The sequence below is a fragment of the Myiozetetes cayanensis genome, unplaced genomic scaffold, assembly GCF_022539395.1.
Source record: "Myiozetetes cayanensis isolate MyiCay16 unplaced genomic scaffold, myiCay2020 scf1, whole genome shotgun sequence".
Taxonomy (NCBI): Eukaryota; Metazoa; Chordata; class Aves; order Passeriformes; family Tyrannidae; genus Myiozetetes; species Myiozetetes cayanensis.
In genome coordinates, this window is record NW_026086604.1 from 119065379 (window position 1) to 119087749 (window position 22371).

A 22371-nucleotide genomic window follows, 5' to 3' on the forward strand; every position below is an offset into this window, starting at 1 on the left:
TCAAGATAGGCCCTACTTTAAAGTTAAGCGAAATTGTGTAGGGATTTGTCTCGTCTTGAACATCTCCATGGATAGAAAGCCCACAGTGTCTCTGGGCAATCTGTGCCCTGTCTCACTATTCTCATGTTGAATTTTTCTGTTGCAGCCTCTGTTGCCTCTTTAATTAATTTGTGGGGGTGTGGGCACATGTTTATTTATTTATGCTTGCATGTTATTTTAATGAAGGGCTTTTCTGGTTGGTTTTGAGTGGGGGAACTGGTAACTTGATTCAGATTTAGGAAATTGGTGAGCATTTCACTTTTTTCTTGTTGCAAAAACCTGAAGGTGTGTTTGTGCTGTTGTGGTTTGCGTGCTCTACCTTGCATGTTTTTTAAAGTAGTGATTCACAGTTTCTTCATTTGTATGGAAGAAGGATCTCTCCTGTTTTCAATTATTTAATTTAAGAAGGCTTTGTTAAGTTTTTTCTTGATATAGATCATAAAGGTATTTAGCTACTTGCAGATGATTGGAGCTTATGTAATGAAAACAACATATCTCATTAGTTTGCCAAAGTATTACTAATGCATATTGAGAAATGATTGAGACTCCTGATAAGTTATGAAGAGCTTTTTGTGTGTGTGTGTATCCAAATCATACGGTCTAGAATTAGACTGGAAATATTTTTCAGTTTGCAGTAGTCCTGGTTTTCTAGAAATGTCTGTTCTTCATGGTTTTCCTACTGACTAGAGAGAATATTCTTTCTGCGTTCCCCCCCTGCCTCCCATGCTAAGCAAATTGCAGGACATAAACTACACATGAGGACGTGAAGTAATTCATTGTGGAGCATTTTTGTTTCATATAGCAAGCAGGAACATGGGGTGAGCTAGAGACTGTGTTGCTGTTTGGCAAACATGTGGAAAGCCAAGCACTACCTCTGTTACTGTATGGATTGTAGGTTTTGTTTGTAGTGATTAAGGTAGTATTAGAGTTGGTGAAGTTATGGGGGTTTTTTGATGACTTATTTTAACGGCCTGAGATGGTGTCTGTCTGAGGTATCTCTAAAGCATGTTCATATTACTGGGCAATAATCTGGAGTAGGGTACTGAAAAGTTCTGTATCACTGACAGCAAATTCTTCCTTACCACATGATGCTGCCACTATTTGTGGGTGTGGTCAAGCAAGAGACACACAACTTTTACAATTTTCCCAGCAAATGCTGGAGGTATCTCACTTCATCTTTTGCAAGGAGTGGGAGGGAAAGGACAGGGGAAGGAGGATGGGGTTATAGTGTCACGTATCTATGCCCCTTCAAGTATGAAAAGTCAGGGTTTGTGCATGATCTTTCTCTGTTTCTGCAGGACTGTCTTTTTAGTATAAGGCCAAAATTATTATTTTTCTGATAATTTTATTCACTCTGAAAGTAAATTGTACTATTATCTGGGTGTCTTGCCATGACGTTTGAAATATGTTTCACTGACTAAATTGTAGCAAGTGATTCACAGATGCATTTCCTTCTACATGTTTTTAATGTTACTGATCTGTGCATATGTCTGGGAAATAGGTTTGAAGCAGAGTTGTTGGAGTAATGGAGATGAAATTTTTTTTTAAATAACATCCCAAAAGGTTAATAGCCTATGTCAACTCAGATTTTATTTAAGTTAATAACCAGGACTGTAAATCTTAAATAACTCTTCTACCATTGCAGCTTCAAGCACATTTAATTCCTGGATTAAATCTGAATGCCTTGGGTCTGTTCCCACCTTCTTCTTCAGGAATACCACCTCCCGCAGTGAGTGTTGCCTCTGCTGCTGCTGCTGCTTCATATCCACCATTTGGGGTAAGGGAAGCTCTGATTTTGGATGGTTAGTTGATAGTGATGCTAATCTGTACAATGCTGCTGTTCAAAACTAAGCAGATTGCTGCATCTTTTGTGAAATTACCTGAAAAATCTGGGAAGAGTGTTTTGGTACTGTGTTCTGTTCTAAATGTTGTCTGTCTTCCTGCTTGCACACTGAAAACACACTTCATGTGGCTGCAGTTGGGAGCAGGCTCGTTTAGTGCAATGCCCAGTGAAACTGGAAAATGGTGTTTCTTAGGAAAGTGTTAGATACTACTTTATAGAGAATTTGAATTAGTACAGAAAGAAATCTCATATAAAATAGAACTTAAAAACTGATGAAATTTTCAATTACTAATGTTAGTTCTGCACGTTTATTCCTGTTGATATGGAAGGAAATGATCTCTTGTCATAAAATGGGAGTCTATACGTAGCTAAAATGTTTGAATGTAGCAATTTTATAAATGTACAAACCCTGTTGAATACAGTACTGCTAAATATATAGGATTTAAATTACATGGGTTAATTGCCAGGAAGCTGTGATTTACTTGCCACTTTGCTCTCAAATATGTGAAAAAGTTCAATAGAATCTTACTCAAATTCAGTGCTGATTAGTAATGATAATGAGGTCTTTTGCTGTGGAGCAGAAGACAATTTTCTATATTAGAAAGCTCCAGAGTCTTTCTGGAATTGAGATTCTTTTCTTGAATAGCAAAGCACTACCTCATTACACAGAGGAGGTGATTTTCATCTCTTCCCTGTTTCTGGTGGTGATGGTTGTTAGCAGCTCAATGGAAGATGAATTTTCAAAACAACTCTAACAAGTGGATGAGAGAGCTTTACAAACTCTGCTGTGGCTCACTTCATCCCCTTCTTTGCCCTGCAGTGACATCTAGAGAGCTAAGTCTGAGACTATTCGTGAATTAAAAAAGTAAAAATGCAGCACATCACACTGAACTTTATCAAATAACTCAAGTTACATTGCACTAAATGGTAGCTGTTGCCTAAATAGTTTTCCCAGAGGAAGAAGCCAAGAAAAAGTCTCTGCAAGAAACAGGACAAATTCCACACTCATAGCATTGTTTCTGGGAATGAAAAACTTTGGTATTATGAACTATATTGAGCATAATAGTGGCTTTATCAGAAAAAAAGTGCTTAAATGAAAAGTGCAATGGAAATATGTTTATACTTAGTTATTTTACTGTTAATAGTAGAGCCTCTATTTATGACAAATTCTCTCCCAGTCCTTCTGCACCTCAATTAGATTGGCAGACTGAACTAAACTACAGGTTTCTGCTTCACTGTATTGTATAAAATGCTATTTCTAGTAATGGGTTGCCTCAATTTATTTCTTCTTTTCTTAAGAGAAAGAATGTGGTTTGTTAACAGTATATAACTTTCTGTAGTGGTAATTAAAAGTGTGGCTTTTCCTTTCTTTTTACTCCAGATTTACAAACTACTTTGCTATTCTTGAGATGCATACTGTAAGCCCACAGTTCTGTTCATCACTTGATTTTATTTTCATTTCTTTCCCACCTTTTCCCCCTGTCGTGGTTCTTTTTGCTTTTGCTTTAAATATGCACCTAAACAACGCTGAATTTGGTGATTACTCTTGTCCATCCCTCTGTTGCTAGTGCACCTTTACCCCTGCCCTGCCCCTGCCCTGCCCTGGATGCACCTTTTCTGGCCTGCTAAGATCTCTGGCAATTTCCAGGTTTCTGGAAATAGGATAGTGGCAACATCTGGAAAAAGGCATCAAGAAACAAGTGTCATTGTGTAAAACTGTAGAAACTTTGCAGCTGGAAGGACCACACTGTCTGAACTCTCTTGCTTCTGTTCATGCTCAGTCCTCCGAAAAAGCTTTCATTCCATACAGTCTGGATGTGTGAGAAGCTAACATGCAAAAAGGGACAAACTCACAGATTGTGTAGATAAACTCTGATGGCTTTTGTGGAGGTTGGGGGTGGTACCAATGCAGCCCCTGAACCTGATACAAAGGGCTTCTAGAACAAATTAACAACTTGAACAGCTATGAACATGAGTAATTGAAACTATCTCACCTTTTTGTACTTACAAATGACCGTATTTGGAAAAGAGAAGGTGGTTCTGTGGGCTTCAGGCAAGTTAGCCCCTCAGATTCCTTGGAGTGCCTGTCCCTCTCTGTGGAGAGAAAACAAGGAAAATATGAGTCTATTCTCTTAATGGATGCAGTTGTTCAGAAAACAAAGCTTCCATTTTGAAGACTTTTAAACCTTGTTTGTGCATGAATTAATTTTCTGTAATTGAGTTTTACTCTTTTTTTTCCCTCTAGCAGAACAATTTTTCAGACACTGATAAAATAGGTTATTGGGGCATGCAGAAGTAGAAAGAGTCTATCTGTATTTTGAAGAAGTGGAAACAATTTGAAAGGCTAAAGGTAAACATGGAGGGATATCTAGGAAAGAACATGAGGGATTTAACTAAAATCTGTGACTAAAAGAGGCTTCAGGGAAAGAAGGTCTTAGAAACATTAATGAAGAACTCACAAGGAGACTCTATGTCCATTTACCTATGAGCTATTTGCTAACAAGTTCCTTGTTATGGCAAAAGTGTTTGAGCAACCCAAGTCCCTTTAACTTGTTTTGAGTGGATGTCCTTGTATGCTTGGGAGCACTGGTTAGCTGACATTGAGGATATCTGTTTCAGAAAGCTGAAAGTCCTTTCTGAAAACAGTGCTGGCATCAGGGTATAAGGAAGAGTATCCTGCTGCTGTCTCGCTTATTTTCATGTAGTGCAAATTTTGTCAGGGTGGCTCTTCCCTGTCTCCTGTTTGTTTGACTGAGCAAAGGTGTGTTCCTTGTCAGTTTCAACTACACCATCATCAGGGGCCTCTTGGCATTCAGATGTCACTGAAGTCTGTTTGTGTGCTTACAAACCATATAGTGAGCCTTGGGACTCCACTGTGATGTACCTGAGGGTTATGAAGCTTCTGTTGTAGTATCTTTGTATGGACCCTTTCTTCACCTTGTGGGGATGAACTCACAAGCGGCTCTCCCTTGGGTCAGAAGAGGTAGGTGGTTGAATTTTGGGCATTAGCAGCAGTGTCCATATGGAGCTGATCCTTCATATGTACTATTTTCTAGAGGCGAAGTATTGCTATGACCCTCTGCAGGACTTGTTACTGAAGAAGCTGAGGTGTCAATGATTGAAACTGTTGCATTTCTGCTGCTGGTTTTTTATGCGGGTGGAAAGATTAAAAAACCCTACATAGTAGGCAGATATAGGGTTTTGTTAAAGTGCCAGAGCTTAGTGACAGGTCTGAACACCCACCGCTGGAGCCGAGTATTCCTAAAACTGAGTATTCAGGAGTTTAGGACTGAGTAGTTGGGTTTAGCTGTATTAACATGGGTTTAGCTATGCTAGTGTGTGTGATGCTTCATCCTATCCCTCTTCATGCAAACCTATAAGGCTTATTTGACAAGAGCATGAACACTGTTCTCCAGCTGCTTCAGGTACAGTCCAGTGTCACTAACTTAGGAGATGGAGATGTTGTCAAACACTGGTTTGCACTTAGCTCCTTGGACTGTGTCGCATTCAGGAGAATGATGTCCGTGTGATTGAGATATCTTATTCCCTAATGTCCATCTCCATGATGGTTCACACTGGTGTATACACACCAAAGCCTCATCTAATCTCATGAGATGCAGTTTCTGTCTCCCAAAGAATCTGGGTGTTGCTTTACTCTGTCCTGGCAGTAGAGTCCACACAGGAAAGAACAAGTTGTCCTGGGTACTTCTCTGTTTACAGATACAAACATGCATGTGTGCACATGTCTATTGCATGTTGCCAACATTGTCTGAGCAGCACATCTAGTGCAGGCTAATCATCCATTTTTTTTGTATTTTTACCTATTGCTAGCAACAGTTCTTGATTTTGCAATTGTATAATTTATTTGCAGAGTCCAAGCTGTGTTTCCCTGTTTAAAGCACTTCTTTTGTGCATCACTTAAAAGGGATGCAATGGAACTGTATATTGTTTCAATTTCTGAACTTTTCTCTCTCTATTTGCAAAAGTTCAAGTTATGTGTACATTACTCTGGACTCCTAAAAGACAAATCAGAACACTGGGAATCATTGAAATGTTTCAAGGTTTGAGCAAAAAGTAGGATAAATAAACAAATATTAGGAGTTAAAGATTCTTTTTACCATGAAATGGTCATTATTTTCTTCTTATGGATACTGATGATATGATCAAACTAGTGGTGGTTTTTTGATTGATGTATGCCCTTGTGTGACCATACTAAGGACCAGTAGCTTTTCTGTGCCTATTTGTAGCTGATGTCTTGTCCAGCTGCTTTTGGGCCTGGAGAAACCATCACTTTTCTGTTTACCCTTAAATCTTTCTCCTTAGCTCTGCACTTCAATGCTCGTGTGTGTTGCAGTTCTGACACAATTGCAAAGAGTTTCGTTAGTCTGCCCGCTGTCATTTGTAACAAGTGTCATGACCTGAGCACCTGCACAAAGCATTGGGACTTGTATGAGGAGAAGAGTAGAAGTGAATATGCCCTGTGCTTGGTTTTTTTTTTTTTTTTTTTTGGAAGATATGTTGCCACAAAAAATGTTTTAAGAAGTACCCCAGCCAAACTGCTTCAGATGTAGCGTTGTACTGCTCAAAGCTGTTTTGGAGTTGTTGCTTCTGTCTTCTGAACTGTGGGGAGAATATGCACATACTTGTCTCTCAAGAATAGAAGTTTGTTCTCATGCAACACTGAAGGTTTTAAAGCTCCAAACAAATGAGAAATCCTTATCTTAAGTTCAGCTGTGTACAGTTAAATACACCTGGCCCAACTACTGGGTTAAGTGGTTTGCACCACCCTTTCTTTTACAACTGGAACTCTTGCATGTTAATTTTACATCCAACTGCATTTCGTTTGTAGCCTTTGGGCCTGAAATTTGGCATTCCAAGGGTATGGGGGAAGACCATATGTGGAGACCTCATCTTGCCCTTGAATGTCCTGAAACAGGGCAGTAGAATTAATTCTCTTTGTCACATGGCAGATAAACTAAAAGTCAGGTGAGAAGTAGACAGCTTTTCTCCACAGGAGAAGTTCGCACCAGCTGCCCTCCTGCACCTATAAGGTCATGGAAGAGACAGCTGAACTTCTGCCCTGTGAAAATTAGCTAAGGTGAAGAGACACTCCTCCACTTGCAGTGGGACTGCTTTCTCTGCTGGTCTCTTTGCATAACTGTTGTAGCTTTTTGAAGCTCTGCCTTCAAAAAGCACTCTTTTTCTAACCTTTTCTTTAGCCTCATCATTAATTTTCAGGTTATGGGATGTGCACAGAGGCTTCTAGGAAAGGAAGGGTGGGGGGGATGGAAAGTTGAAAAAAAAAAAAGGGTAGCTTCCTACAGTAAACACAACCAAAAAATGAAACCACCTTATTCTAATGACAAAGTCTTGTACAGCTAGGCTGATAGGTTGCTTTCCTTTATTCTCTTTGCCGTCTCTTGAAGCTTTTTGTTGCAGGTGAGGAACATGCCAATGGAAAACTTTCTCCTTAGAAGACGTTGTGGTCGAGAGAAAGATTCCTTCTTTATTCTCCAGTAATTTTCATATAATAGTAAAGAAGACATCTTCCATAATGCATAGAAGTAAGAGAAGAAATAACTGTATTGTGCTTTTGGCAGGAAAGAAAAGTAATTTAAAATGAAAAATTGCTTCAGTGAGGGCCTTCATTTGATGCCCTGAGCATAGATGAGAGAGACAAGGAAGAGGAAAAACTGTCCTGTGTTTCCAGGTACTTTGACTCTTACTTGGTGGAGTTGGGCTCCTTTGGATGTCTGGGTTTGATAGGATTAGCTCTCGCAACTGTTACGTCTGACCTACCCAAAGGTAGTAATGTCTGTACATCTATAATGTGTGTAGTCATAAGTGGCTTTGCCCTAATTTGGCCAGCTTGTTAAGCAGTAGATGATTTTTTGAGGAGCTGTACTACAGCCAAAAGAGGATCTGGTTTTGGGGAGTGAAGAAGGATTTACCGGTGTTCTTACAAAATAGTTTTATGTCAGTGAAATTAAAACCATACGTGTGCAGCACATAGAATCTGAGGACACTATAGGACGACAGCATTGTCTGACACAAAAAACACCCAACCTGCTAATTAGACTTCTTTTGAAGACTGTAACCTCAGTGCCTTGAAATACACCTTTCTCGATGCTTAATTCCTTAAATTAATTAATAATAAATTTTTTTGACAACTAAGATGTTCACTCCATGGTGCCTAACAGTTTGGGATTGTTCTACCCTGTGGAAAAATGGTTGGTTCTCCCATTGTCTTGAAACTCTCCTGCTCCTGCCGTGCTGTGTTGGCAGAGACCCATGTCCAGAGCAAACTATTCTGCCTCTGGAGATAGACCCACCCCCCTGTGAGGGAAGCAAAAATGTCACCATGTAATGTACAAAGATCTGGCAACTCAATGGTAGGTCTTTTGGTAGTTCTAAGGTTGTCATACTGCAAATAGCATCACTTGCTAACTACTAATCCGTGCTTTTTAAAATAAAAGTGTCTTCCTCTGTGGATTTGAATACTTGTAGAGATATTTATAGTTTCTTTGAACAAGAGAATAAGAATTTGTTTTTATGCTCCCAGATTCTCATTGTGGGAAGATTTAATCTGTGTTCCCTGGAGCATCTCAGACTCTCAAGCTCTAAGTACCAGGCTCAGCACCTTCTGAATGTTAAACTAAATGGGAAATTTAATTCCTCAAGGTGCCAAATATTTTGTTACTGGAGTGTACTGAGCTCCTTCAGGCCAGAAACAAAAGTAGGTCAAGTCCTCGTTCTCTTGTATCTGGCTCCATCTCTTGTTTGTTTGTTAGTTAAACATGATGGAAAAATAAGTGAGCTTTCTGTGTTTACACAACCTGTTTCTCTGGCAGCTGTCATGGAATCTGAGAGCAGTGTCTTTGTAAACCAGAGCTGATGACTACCTGTGTCTTCCAAAGCCACTGATTTCCTGTGCAACTTGTGTGAGCTTGGAGCATCTGTGTGGCTCCTGTGTTACAGCTATGATTTTGTGGAAGTGTTTCTACACATACACTTCTTGTTTTGGTGGTCATACAAAATTGCAACTCTGAATACCTGTGTTTGCTGCTTGTAAATGACCAGCAAAATTACTGCTTACGTAGTTTCACAATCTGTTCCTTATGTTGGTTTCTGCTTTTGGCTGTCTATTCAGAATAAAAGGTGGCAGATTGCTTTTTTTGGCATTGTGGCCAGTCAGATTTTGCAAAAACAAAAAGTTCATGCCATGTTCAGAAATATGTCAGACCAGTTCCTGCTTGTGAAATGCCTTATAACCAGCCTGCCAGAAAACATTCCTTCTCTGCTTCTGTGATTTCTACCCCTTGTTCCTAGCTAGCCTCTCATGTTGGAAACACTTCTGATAGGTGTGGTCCTGTGACCACTGTGACTTTGAGTAGTCTGAGGAGATTCCCATGGCTTGCCAGGTAGAAGACGATGGTGATGAAAAGTACTAAGTTTAAGAGCCAGGAAGTGGAGTGAGTAGTACTAAGTGAAATGATTTTTAAGAGCATCTCACTCTTGACCATTGTGTAATGACCAGCTGTCCTTGAGTTGAATTCAGGTGTTTAAATGCAGTAGTCCCCAAACTGGAAATGCAGACAGAGGTCATTGCTTAAGTTTTCAACCTCTCAGAGGAGAGGACCAGCTTAGCTGGACAGACAGAGGACTCCTACACAATTTTGGGGGTCTGGGACTGCTTGCTGGGAGAGAGGTTCAGCTGCATGGCCTTGCCATGGGCTGTGTGTCTCAGAAAGGGTCATGCTCTCAATTCATCCAGTGACACGTGTTTCTTCCACAATGCAGCAGTAACACTTAGAGGGCAAAGGGGAGCCAGCTCTGGTCTGAACACAGCAGGTTCCCAACCCAGAACCCAGACCCAGCGGGAGGTGGTGGAGTTCCTGATCACACTAGAAGGTTGCTGCAAGTGTGATGTTGAAGCTGGCATGGGGGAGTTGCTTGCCATACTTGGAAATCCTTCTTATTGTTCCTGCATCTTGCATTAACCTGGGGTTCATGAGAGGATGGTGTCTATACAGTTTGTGCATGGGAAAATGGGCAATGCTTCAGGGTGTGCAGATCAGAGTTAAAAATATGCATTGCTTCTTTGAAATTGTGTTTTGCTACCTCTTGAGTGACTGAAATCAGCAGTGAAGAACTCAGTTACGTTCTGATTGTTGCCCTGGCTTTTTAGGCAGTGAATATGGCAGAAAGCTTTAGACTTGCAGCATGAACTTCAATCTGGTCCAAATAAACCCAAAATCTTGGAGGGTGGGGGAGCTCAGGCTACAGTTTGATAATCTACACTGGCAGCATCACTTCACTGATGTACAAGATGGTGGCTCGAGGTATTTGCAAGGATGTTATAAAACTGTGAATCATGTTAGACCTATGTACTAAGACTTTAAGTTGTCCTTAATGAACCTCTTGTTTCCAACAGAGGCTTAAATTTTTAGCATTAGTATTGGAAAATGAATGCAGTAGGATTTCTTTCACCATTATCTAAAGCTTATTTCTTATTAATGCCTTGAATCCTACTAGAATGTCTTCAAGGATACTTGGCTTAATGCTGGTTTTCCCTTGCCACAAGTCTTTATTACTAAATAAGAACATTTAATATAGCTGTAGGCCAGAATAATTCTTCACAGTGCATTGCAAAAACACAGTTTAAATTTTGGCTTTGTGTCTGGTACAGGGTTTGAATAAAATACCTCACTTCCTGGCAAAACTCAGGGTGTTCTGAAGACTAAATTATCTGTAAGTCTGCCTTGTCTTGGTGATGGTGATCATGGCAGTTGGGAAGGGGGAGAATGGCAAAAGAGAGCTTTTTAATGCAGTCACCTACTGTCTGTATATGTTTACTTTACAAAGTGGATTTGTTTATTAAAAAACCCCAAAACACACTGGTAACCCACTAGGCTAGATGGTAGACAAATGTTGTCTGAGATTTCTCTATGCAGTCTTAAAATGATTTTAAATTATTTCCCTCGACTTAAAAAACCTGATTCTGACTAGAAATGGCTAGTGTGACTTTGTGACTTAAAATAAACGTCTCAACCTAAGGTAATTAATTGGCAACATGAAACATAACAGGCTTAAAAACTAGCAAAGATCTGATTCTGCTCCTATTGATGTCTGGCATAAAAATCGTATTTACTTCAGTGGGTACAACATTTTTAAAGATTTATAGCCTTATCCCAAATGTTGCCATGGATTTACCAACCACGTGTATTTGATGGAGCAAGGAGTCTGTGGAGACACTTAAACACATGACTGAAAAAATTTTGTACTATTGCCAGATTTGCAGAAAAAGACTGAGATTAATTCTCAAATGAACTTTCAGGACATAAATAACAAGTGTGCCCCTTTATGAGCTCTGCAGTGGGTGGGATCACACACTCGTGCTGATGGAGGGAACTGTGGACTGACCTAGCAGCAGCATCAGCCAAAAGCAAAAGAGGAGGGGTCATCATAGGGAAGAACCCACAAGGCAAATTGGTTTTTCTGTGTATTGTTAGTTGTTCTGTCTTGTGGTTTGTTGTAGGTTTTTTGGTTTGGTTTTTTAAATACCATTCTCCAAATAGAATGTCCCCTCCTCCAGCTCTAGTAGTTGGGACCTACTTTTTTACCTACCACTGTCTACCTGGAGGATCATAGCTTCCTTTTCTGAGTTTTCATCCTTGCCTGGCCATGCTTTGGCTGTTACCCAAGTGTGAGATGAGAGGGAATGCTGCTGCTTCTGACAGTCTATCAGGTAAGGGGGAAAGCTCTTCTTCTGTCTGATTTTGGGCAGTTTGTAGGACTGATGCATCAGGAGTTGGCAGAGAAATGTTATAATAACCTTATCTTAGGGGCAGTTGGTCTCTACAGATCTTTCTAACCCTGCAAGCAAGAGTTGCAGAAAGAAGAGTGAATTTGCAAATTGTTCTGGCTGGCAGTACTCAGCTTCTAGCTCTGGTGTGGAGCAATAGCTCTTGTGCTGAAGGACATGTGGCAATATCCCAAGGAGGAGAAGAGTCTCACTCCTGCTGAGGTTCTGGAAACCAAGAAGTGATGGCTGTGCTAAGCCGGTTTGCTAAGAGTTAAATACAGTGTCGTAGGGTTGGCAGCATGGAAATGATTGTCCTGGGAAAATCTTCTGTAGGGCTGCAGGGTCTGGGTAGAATGATGCTACCTGCAATGCAGGGGTTCTAGGTGAGCCCAGTGTAATGGGGAAGCAGAGAGGAGTGACAGGATTTAGGAACAGATTAATCTAGATCTTGGATGGAGGTGGTGGGAATTTAAAGGAAAAATTAAAAATAAAAAAAATTAGTTGGCATGGACTGTTAGGCTAGGGACAGATGGCTGGTGCTCAGGGACTTGCAGGAGGTATGGAAGGAGGTGTACCCAAGCTGCTCAAGGAAAAAGAGTTGGACTAGTGCAAAATATTAGAGCCAATGGTGTGCAGCAGCAGTTGCTTAATGTCATCCAGTGGGGTAGATTGATTTACATCTCTGCATTAGGTCACTGTTTTCAATCGTGATTTGAATGATCAAGCATGAAATCTCATTTAAGTTGACTTATCAAATTTTACATGTGTACTTTGGTTACTTTTCTAAAAGCCTTAGTGTGTATTGTATACCACAACTACTCTTAGCTAACAGAGTGGATATATCTTTCTATTTATGCAAATATGCAGTTTGCCATTTGCTTTGTTTAATGTATTTTTTCCATTTTCTGTTAAAAAATGATGAATGGTGCTTTTCTTATTTGCTTGATTAATTTTTAACTTCTGATTTTCATCAGGCAAAATTTGGATGGAAATTGGAATCCAATTAATGAACAAACCCAGCATTTAAAATTGTTTTCATTAGTTAAATATTCTGGATATAGACAAAAATTCCTTATCAAGCCTATTTTGTGACTAAAGTGGACTGATTTTTGTAGAAACAAAGCAAGTATTATTAGCTCTTTATGAACTAGATTAATTGTTTCTTGTCTCCATGCTTTTGAAGAATCCGTTTCTTGTATCTAAAAAAATCTCTGTTTCTGGAACTCTTCTTGGAATTAAAAAATCCAAAACAAACCCACAAAAAACCAACCCACCCCAAAACAACCTAGATTTTCCATCTGCGTGAACACCGCGGTGTCATCTGTGTGCCACAGCTACACAAGACAAACTGTTCTCGTTAGGATGGACTAGTCATGGGCCCATACTGCAAATATTGCTGGGGCAGAAGAGGTGATCTGTGCATCACATACTAGAGATGGTTACTCGCAAATTAGGGTGGGTGTACGGACTATACATCTTGTGAACCTAAGTTACTACTTTTAAAGATTTTTCTTTCTACATTTCTGTCAGTTGCTAGGGTTGGGCTGGCTTTGAATAAAGTATTTTCTTATGTGGGGGGAAAATAAAGTGAATGGGGAGGAGGAGAAAATTGTACAGGAGACCTTACTGTTGTTAAAAATACATACACATGTATATTTTAGTTTTTAAATTTTAAGTATATGTTTAAGCAAGCTTGGCTTTGTTAAGGCAGTGAACATTGAAGCTCAGATTTCGTGGAGTGGGAAATTAAGTTCCCTAAATTTAGTGCTTCTAACATATGTTTAAGATCTAGGAATCTATTTCTGATATAACTCATGCTAGGAGTTCCTGGAAAGCTCCGTGACTTATGTGGCATGGCATGGGTAAGATTAAATTATAGCTGATTTTCTTCCATTCTAAGATCCCCAGAAGCATCTGTAAGATTGATGGGCGGTATAGTCATTGCATTATATTTGGATGTGTTTCTTTTGCAGGATAGTCTTCCAGTAAATACAAAAGGATTTAAAAATTATTGTGGGTAGGGAGGTGGACAGAAAATAATTTGAACTTGGTGTTATGATGCTCTCAAAAGCTTTAGCTAGACTTGGTTTCTGCCAGAAATAAAAAGAAAGATATACAGTAGTTTTTTTCCTAGTGGTTAAAAATCAGTGTGGGTAAGGAAATGGACACGATTTCTCTAAATTTGGTATCATGTTATACTGGAGATGAATTTGATTATGCGTGTGTGCCAGTGTACTCCTCCAGACAGTTTGAAAAAGGAGTGTATGAACATTTCAGTATCAACAGATTCTCTGCTGTTCTTTAGTAAACATATATCACTGTTACACCAAAATGCAAGTTTAGTGTTAAAGATCCTCAGTCACATAAAAAAATAACAAAATCCTTTAGGGAAAAGAGAAGTTGAAATGTTTCAACAAGTCAAAAGCATGAGGAGGGATGGGGGAAGAGTGCTACAGTGAGCTGACTTGTACAGTTAGAAAGGCACATGTGCATCTTCTGTCTTTTATTGCCTTTACCCATCTTTCATGTTTAAAGATGAGGCAGCAGAAAAGAATTTCAGTGGTAAGTTGAATCTAGTAAAGAACATGCCCTGAAATTAAGCTTTGGGAAGAAGAGGGGAAAACTGTGCTGCAGACAGATGGGCAACAGAGGGAAGGCAGGAAATATATGCAAACAAAAATAATGAAGTTTGATTTGTTTCCATGGTACAGAAATGTGTCTGGAGGTGGCTTGAGGTAGAAGCTGCTTAAATTCTTGAAAATCAAGTCAAGTTACACAGTTGATTTGCAGCACTGTTGTGCAAACTAGCTGGAAAGTGTGTGTGTGTGTGTGTGTTAGCTCAAAGTTTAGCTGGAAGAGGGTGGCTGGAGTTGCATGTGGAAGGGAGAACTTCAACAGTGGAATTCTGCAGGAGCTGAAGCATGTGTGGACAATCAAAGGTAAAGCATAAGGAGATGAGTGAACAAATGGGGTGGCTAAACTGTCTGGATTGGAATGAGGGGTTGCCTCTACAACCAGTGCAGTTAGTATGGGTCCTTGCAACAAAACTGGAAAAAACACGAATGCTTCATGAACTTGTAACCATTTAGAAAGTTTTCTGAAGTGGTAAGATTGAGCAAGTACCTACAGTAGCGTTTCCAAATTACTGGAAATCTTGGTGGATTCTCAGTGAACACGTAAAAGGACTTACTGTGACAACACTCAGGATGTTTGTAATAGGAGGAGAAAATGAGTAATCTTCTGGGAAGTCTTCTTAACATATATACTGAAGTGACTGGTATCTTTCATTACAAATACGTAGTTTTAGGGCGTAGTTTTGAGATCATTTTAAACTGATCTGTAGGCAGATTAGAAGGGGTGCTCCCACCTTTTCCCATTCCCTGACCTAATTGTTGTTGCTTCCTCCCTTGATCCTGACTGCTGCTTGTTGGCTCTCTGGTTATTCAGATCAGGAACACACTGCCTTAAAAATCGGCTGGATCTGCAATCCTGCTGGCCACAAAACATACAGGGCAGTGGGGAGGCTGGGTGTGGAGGGCTGCATTCAGGGAGAACGGGGGCTTTTAAACCAGCATGAAATGACTATGAATCCTAATACCTTGTAAGTGTGAAAACACAGGGTAAATTGTGCAACTGTTGCAATCACCTAAAGCTACTGCCAGAATGTGTTTCTATTTTCAATATCCTATTTTGGGGTTTCTTCACCTGGTACATGGAGCTGTGCCTGGAATTTGTATCCCCTGAGGTTACAGTTGACTTGTGTTTACCAAAGATGAAGTGGTAAAACTTGGAAATGAGCATTTTTTTTCTGATTAGTTTATGGTTAATGCAGTGGGACTTTGCTACCAGTTGAAAGAAGTTACTGAAACTTTAAGTGGGAAATAGTGTTTTTAGGATTGCAGCTGTGTTTTGCTTTGTGTTGAATATAGCAGGATTTTTTTCCCAAAAATGTCATGGAAAAAGCTGCTTTGGTGAGCTTCTGTACTTGGGTCTGTATCCCTACCAAAATGTGCAAGTGAGCAAAGCTAAAGGAGTGTGGTTGGTCCCATGTGCATTGTTTGCTGGTGCTTGGTGCTGGTCACCTTGAGAAAGCAAGGATGAGAATGTCTGCGTTTTTTTTAGAAGACCTTGGCACAAAATGAGCTTGTTGGCTTTGTCTTGTTGAGAATGAGCAAAACGAATTTGGAAAATACATAAGAGGGCTACACAGAGGAAGAAATGCTTCAAAAGAGGAGGTGTAATGTCTTAAATACCTCCTCGTTCAAAGAAAGGTTTGTGTGAAATGATTTTGAGGTAACCCTGACATAAGTAGAAGGGTTAGCGGTAGCGTACTCCGTACTTGACGATGCTCCATTAATCTGAGACAGGCTCTTCTGAGGCTGCTAAAATAGTTATGACTTACTGTGGCATATGTAACCCTGCTGTTTGATCATTGCTGTGCAGCCTGTAGAGAGGATATTGAGTATTATGTTGTGCTTTCCAACCGGGGTGTCTGCTTGAAAGCAATAGGACGATGCAGTGATGCCTGATACCCAGTGGGTGCAGTGGTGGGGTCCTCTTGCTTTTAAGAATTCCTAATGTGGTTAATTTACTAGCCTGCATGAGGACTGCTGCCAAGGCTCCAACTGTTGCATAATGTTACACAGGAGGAATCACTGGCAGATTTCAAACTGGCTATCATTCCAGATCACTCCCACACAAAGGAAATTGTAGCATATATGTAACTCTGAGGCTTTTTGTGGCACTCAGCACAATCTAAAATTAAAAATGTAGCTAGGAAAACCAGAAAGTTTGCCTGCTCAGTCTGTAGCCCCTCTGCTTGTAGTAGCCTCACCTGCAGAGTCTTGCATGTGGAAGAGAATTCAGACAGCAACAGGTAAGAGCAAAAGCCTTGCAAAGAAACAACACCTCGATTGTTTTTTTTAAAGCTCTAAGCATTAAAATTGCGAGTATTTTATGCAAGATGAAAGAATCCTCTTTTGGCTCAAACTGTGTATCATGTTCTGTGAATTCTGTGATTCTCAGAAAAAGCCAGACCCTTAATATTCAGACATCACAGGGGGAAATCTTATTTCCCCCTCATTTCCATGCATGCCCGTTCCGTACCCATTTTCTTGTCAGTCCGATTCATAATGTTCAAAAACATTCACTGCATTTTTCCTTCTTCCCCACAGCAACAGCCTGAGTCTGAGACTGTTCATCTGTTCATCCCAGCCTTGGCAGTTGGAGCTATTATTGGCAAGCAGGGACAGCACATCAAACAACTTTCTCGTTTTGCAGGCGCATCTATTAAGGTATTATTACACTGACTATAACTTTCTGCCTATTCTACATGACACTTCCAGCAAGTTTGCACAAGCCGTGCTTTCGTGAACATCCTCCCCAACTCCGTGCTTAGAATGTGATGTGATAAATGGTACATTTGTTTATAAATCATCTTTTAATCTTCCTTAAGACAAGATAATTAGAAGCGTGTTTTCAAACGTCTCCTGAGGTGTGAAATATAAGCTGCAAAGAAAACTACTTTGGTGGTCTCAGTTTCTTAGAAACAGACTTGTGTCTTAATGATGCAGTGCTTAAAGGCTTTCTTCTTGCTTTCAGTACAGTGAAAATTGGTGAGGTAAATTCCCCTTCTAAAAACAGCAGCACAGGTGAAGTTTCCTGCTGCTGTGACTGCTCTTGCTCTGTTCCAGATGGATCGGTCTGGGCTGTCAAGCTCAGATGGCTCCATGCTGAAGTGTTCACGTTTTAGCATCACCCATGTGCTGCAAGCTCCTGGGGTCAGTCAGTTCTTTAACATCATGTTTACCTTGTTACCCAAGTTTAACATCCAGCTGTTTGTGTATCGACATTTCATGTACAAGGTGGTTTGCAGAGGTTGACCTTTCAGTGAAATCCATCTTGGCTGTTGTTGGGGGTTAGTACCAGCTGCAGTCGTAGGAAGGCCTTGGCTTCTTGCTACTGATGCCATTGTGACCACATATATCCTCTCTAGACAACTGAGCATTTTTTTTCTTTTAATTAGGCTCTTCTATACTGTAAAGATAATGTTTTGGCCTAAATTAAAAAAAAAAAAAAATTAGAAGTACAGTGTGTAGCTTTATGTGCTGTTAGACTGACATTTTCCTGCACAGGTGAAGCAAAGATTTTCTTCTCAGCAATTTGTTTTTGATCAGGAGATGTGGCCTGTTTAGTGAGTGCTATGGTGGGGAACTGCCAAAAGTCCAGGGCAGAGGGGCATGAGCTGGCTATGCTGAGTTGAGCTTGGTGAAGCCGCTGAGGCTGGGCTTGGCTTGGCAGGTGTTCATCTAAGTGTGCGGAGCGAAGTAATTGGGGAATCCTGATGAATGAGTCTTGTGTGCAGTTTGCTGAATGCTGATCAGTCAACCAACTGATGTGCTGCCCAGTTCCATCCTTCTTTTGAGCAGTATATTAAATAGTTGTTATACTACCCAGATGGTTTACGTTAGTTGAGCGCTAATAATCGTATTTTTAGGAGGAAAATGAAATAGAAGAAAGAGAGATGTGCTGATTTTTCTTTATCAAATCTGTCTTGCATGGAGGTGTGATATATCACAGGGATTTCCTCTTTCCCTCTCCATTCCCCCAGCTTGTATCTAAAGATTAGGCAGTGTATGGAAGGTACTGCTAGGTGGACAGAGAAATGTGAAACAACCTGGACCTCCAAGAACCCATCCAAACTCGTTTTTCAGTTGGTCCTTGAAAGGCAGTTTAGTGGAAAGGGAGTTTCCAGTGTTTCTCATGCACCTGGCTAACAGTGGCCTCAGGCTTCCTCTACTGGCTGGCACCCCTCTACCCAAAATGCATTTAACAGTTCTGTATTAACTGAAATTCAGTTAAAAGTTTTTTGAAGTTCTGGTCTTTTGTTCCTTTACTAGCAATAAAGTAAAGAAATTTTTGTGAAAATGGGATTAAATCTTAGCAAAACTATACAGATGCAGGGTATGCTTGCTAAATTGGGAAGTTGCATGTATGCTTATCAGTTAAAAACATAACTTCATCTGTAATCTGGCAGAACAATGTGGAGCACTACACTTGCTTCTGTGTGAAAGTATTAAATATGACAGGTGATAAATTATTCAAAGCTTTTTGAACTTCCCTCATGTTGACCACCTGGCCTTTGTCAAAACTTTGGAGCAAAATAATAAATTGTGAATCAAGGAATCTGTGCTTTTAGCTAAGAGTTGGAGGGAGTGCTGCCTGTGAGTAACTTTTAACTTGCCAAGCTGCAGTAATCCTACTCTGTGGAGGAAGTATGTATCTGAGCATAAGTCTTGTTTTGAGTTGTGCTGTAGCTTGTTACAGCTGAAAATGTTTTAAATCCCTGTACATCTTCTTTGTGCTCATTCTGAGCTTTGTAGATCTGATGAAATTCGTTAGCTACCAAGTAAGACTAAAACTGCAGGTGGGCAGGGGTTCTATACAGGGCTGCAGTGTTCAGGCTGTCAGTTCAGAGGTGTATGTGGCTGTTGATGAGCTCAGGTTGTGTCTCTGTGCTGGTGGTCATTGCTTGGCAGTGCAGGCTCAGTGTGGGACTCCAGCAGACTCAATTTTTCACTAAAAGAGCCAGGCAGAGACTTCTGGGCTGTTATCTGCCCATCCTGTACTACAGTTGGGAACCCACTGTCATCTCCCTGGTTACAAATTCTTTCCAGAGTAACCCTTCCTGATGATGGAATGTTTTGGGAGTATGAAGTTGTCAGCTTGTGGCTTGGCATATGGAAGATTGGTTGTTTCTGGCTAGGAGTGTAAAATTATTTAATTTCCAAAGTTAAATTCACCACTTCTTTACTATTTGTATGTATATCACTACTTTTTCCAAGACCAGGTGACAAAATTAACACAGAAGACTCTTAGGTTACCCCTTCCAGAATTGAAATGTTCATTGATATGTGTTTCTTTCACAGCCCTCAGCCATGTTTTACCCCAGCTTCTGAGAACAGGACATTCTAAGACAAAAGCAAAGAAAGATATGTCCCAGAACATTTCAATGCATGTAAAATATAATGAAGGCTTGATGGAATATATTTTTCTTAACATTTCAATAAAGGTGCTGGTGCTCAGTAAGAAAAACATGACGTGACTGAAAAAAGACTACAGTGTCCAACTTTCATGAATGACAATTCAGGCTGAGCTCTGTTCAGTCAGTTGCCTCTAAATGTGCCTTGAAATTTTGGCCCTTTAAAATACTTGTGTTCCAAAGAATGAATGGATTTAGTCTGTACTTGCTCTTTGCCACAACGTCATGTCACAAAAATGGACTGCCGTGAAATTAGTGTATTTTTAGATATATCCAGTTGGAATGCAGAAATCTTGAAAAACAGATATGCAAACCAGATAACTAGGATGTAATGGCTTCTATATCTTAGAGTACAATATGAATAATTTTATAAACTTTCCTTAGCAAAATTATTTAGTTAGCAAAATGATGCATGGTGACTGGTAATTTGTCTGAAATAAACTACAACTGTAAAATATGAATAACATCCCTATGCCAACAGCTGAGATGAAATTCTGTAGTGTTTAATATATTGCTCATTCAACAGCAGCTATGTAATACTAGATGCAACAATGGAAATGTCAGTTGTGATAAACAAAAGATTCATTTGGAATGTCAGAGGCTAGTTTGAATTATTTAATGCCACTGGAGTCTGAGAACAACACCCACAGAAATTTTACTGTTGTGGTGACATGAACTGCTAAAGACCCTGCAGGCGTCTCTGTCTCAGCTCTGGTGGAGCTTAATTTTTATTTGGGTCACACAAACGTCTGTAGATACAAACCCCTTGGAAACTGTGAACTCATTGTATAGAGGAATGTTTTGGATCCGATTAGTTACAACAGTAAAGTGATCTTCTGTTCTCAGGGCGACGAATGCAAAATTTTGCTAATGAGCAAAACTTATTCAAGCTAATGGGTAGGGATGAGAATCTCAGTTTATTAACCGTGTTTATCTTTTTGAAGGCTACGTGTCTGATACCACTCATAGCCACGTGAAAATGGCGTGTGGGATTCTGCCATATGTGGATGAGTTGCTGTGTCTTTAATTTTCAGAAGTAAATTTGCTTATAGTTTAGCCAGTTTCTCCATATTACATTATGGCTAATTAATGCACTTTAAAGAGAATAAACCCGTCATGACTGAAGTGTGATGCTGCTGCTGTAACGAATAATTTTTCACTCTTGAACAGAATGTGAGACCGAAATGGGGAGGAGGTGGCTTTAAACTATTCGTTCAAAAGACAGCTACCAAAAGCTATGTTTATCCATTCCAGATTGCCCCTGCTGAAGGACCAGATGCTAAGCTGAGAATGGTTATCATCACTGGACCTCCAGAAGCTCAGTTCAAGGTACAACATATAAAAACTTGTTAATCTGTAATGGCCTTTGGACCATGAGGTACGATATTGAAAATAAAACACTTGGTTCCAAATGTGCTTTATTCAGAATTTTAGTAAACACTGGGGTTTTGCTTTTGTTTTGTTGAAAAGTGTCTCATAAGAGTATGAGTAATACAGTACTATAAGAAGCCACATTCTGGTCATCTGACAACTATGAGTTTCATGTAAGTAGGAATCCAGTCTAGCAAAAAATATGGCCATATTACATTCCTGCTTTTTCCTTTTATCTGCAAGCACCATTTAGTTCAGTCTTTCTAGTTTGTCTTAATATGTGCAACAGTTTCATGTGCTTAATTGAAATAATAAAGCTGACTAAATGAGAGATTGAGTCTTCCCAGGTTGCTGTTGTGTGCCCAACAGAAAATACTTTTTGGATAGCTCAACGAATAACTAACTACAAGATTTCTAATTGTATTTCCACTACAGCTACAAGTTGATAGTCAACCTGATTATCTCATTTGTGTTTAAATTGAGTTCTGGAGTGGCCTTCTGCCTTAGATGCCAAGGGATAAATCTAGTTACCCCAAAAGGAGTTGACCAGGCTAGGAGTGATGCAGACAGCTCAGTGTAGCAGCCTGGCCTCATCACAGATAAGGCCCAGAACAGATAGAAAGAAAGTCACGTGAGAGTTTATGTCCAGGCATTGTTCTCTTGCCTCTTCTTATTTTTGACTTGGTAATTTTACTTCAGGGCATCTAGCAAGAAGGAGGCACACAAACTTCAGGGGTATCTAGAATCAGTTTTGTTAATGCCTTTAGGATTTCTGGAAAAGTATCAGGGCAGGTAACTTTGAAGCTCTGCCTCAGTGATGTTTTCTGTGTGCATGTGGGCTTGGCCACGTGGAGTGTTTTACATATGGGGTACTCTTATGATCTGAGATCAGTGCAAGGTCAGATACTGGCTACCCTTTCTTTTCATCAGATAACAGTGGACTTACCCTCTAGGAGTAGCGTGCTGAAGGAGATTTGAGCATCCCTTATCTTGACTTTTTGTGTAGGCAAAGCCTTGTCCTCAGGCTTCCTCACTAAGATGGAGTTCTTCTGGCAGCTCTTCTCTCCAACCTGGATCATGCAAATAGGTTTTCTGTACCCCATACATAGACTAAAATTACATCAATCAGTCTTCACTTCTCTACACTTGGGCTTTTGCTTGCAAATGTGGATCAGTGTACTAGCACAGTCCATGCTCCTGAGTATGCTGGTCTTGTGAAGGAGAGTGATTATCTCTTGGGGCTTCCTTCAGCTCCAGTCCTTGTAAGTCTTT

The 22371-nt window shown here is 40.1% G+C and overlaps 1 protein-coding gene across 2 annotated transcripts in view; it reads left to right on the top strand.

The window, feature by feature from the left end:
* Positions 1–22371, top strand: part of IGF2BP3 (insulin like growth factor 2 mRNA binding protein 3) — a 114095-nt gene that overhangs the window by 85131 nt on the left and 6593 nt on the right. For both annotated transcript variants that reach the window (XM_050329384.1, XM_050329375.1), the window contains 3 exons: positions 1685–1816; positions 16862–16981; positions 20983–21057. In XM_050329384.1, the coding sequence (XP_050185341.1) occupies positions 1685–1816; positions 16862–16981; positions 20983–21057 (327 nt within the window). The remainder of the gene's footprint in view (positions 1–1684; positions 1817–16861; positions 16982–20982; positions 21058–22371) is intronic.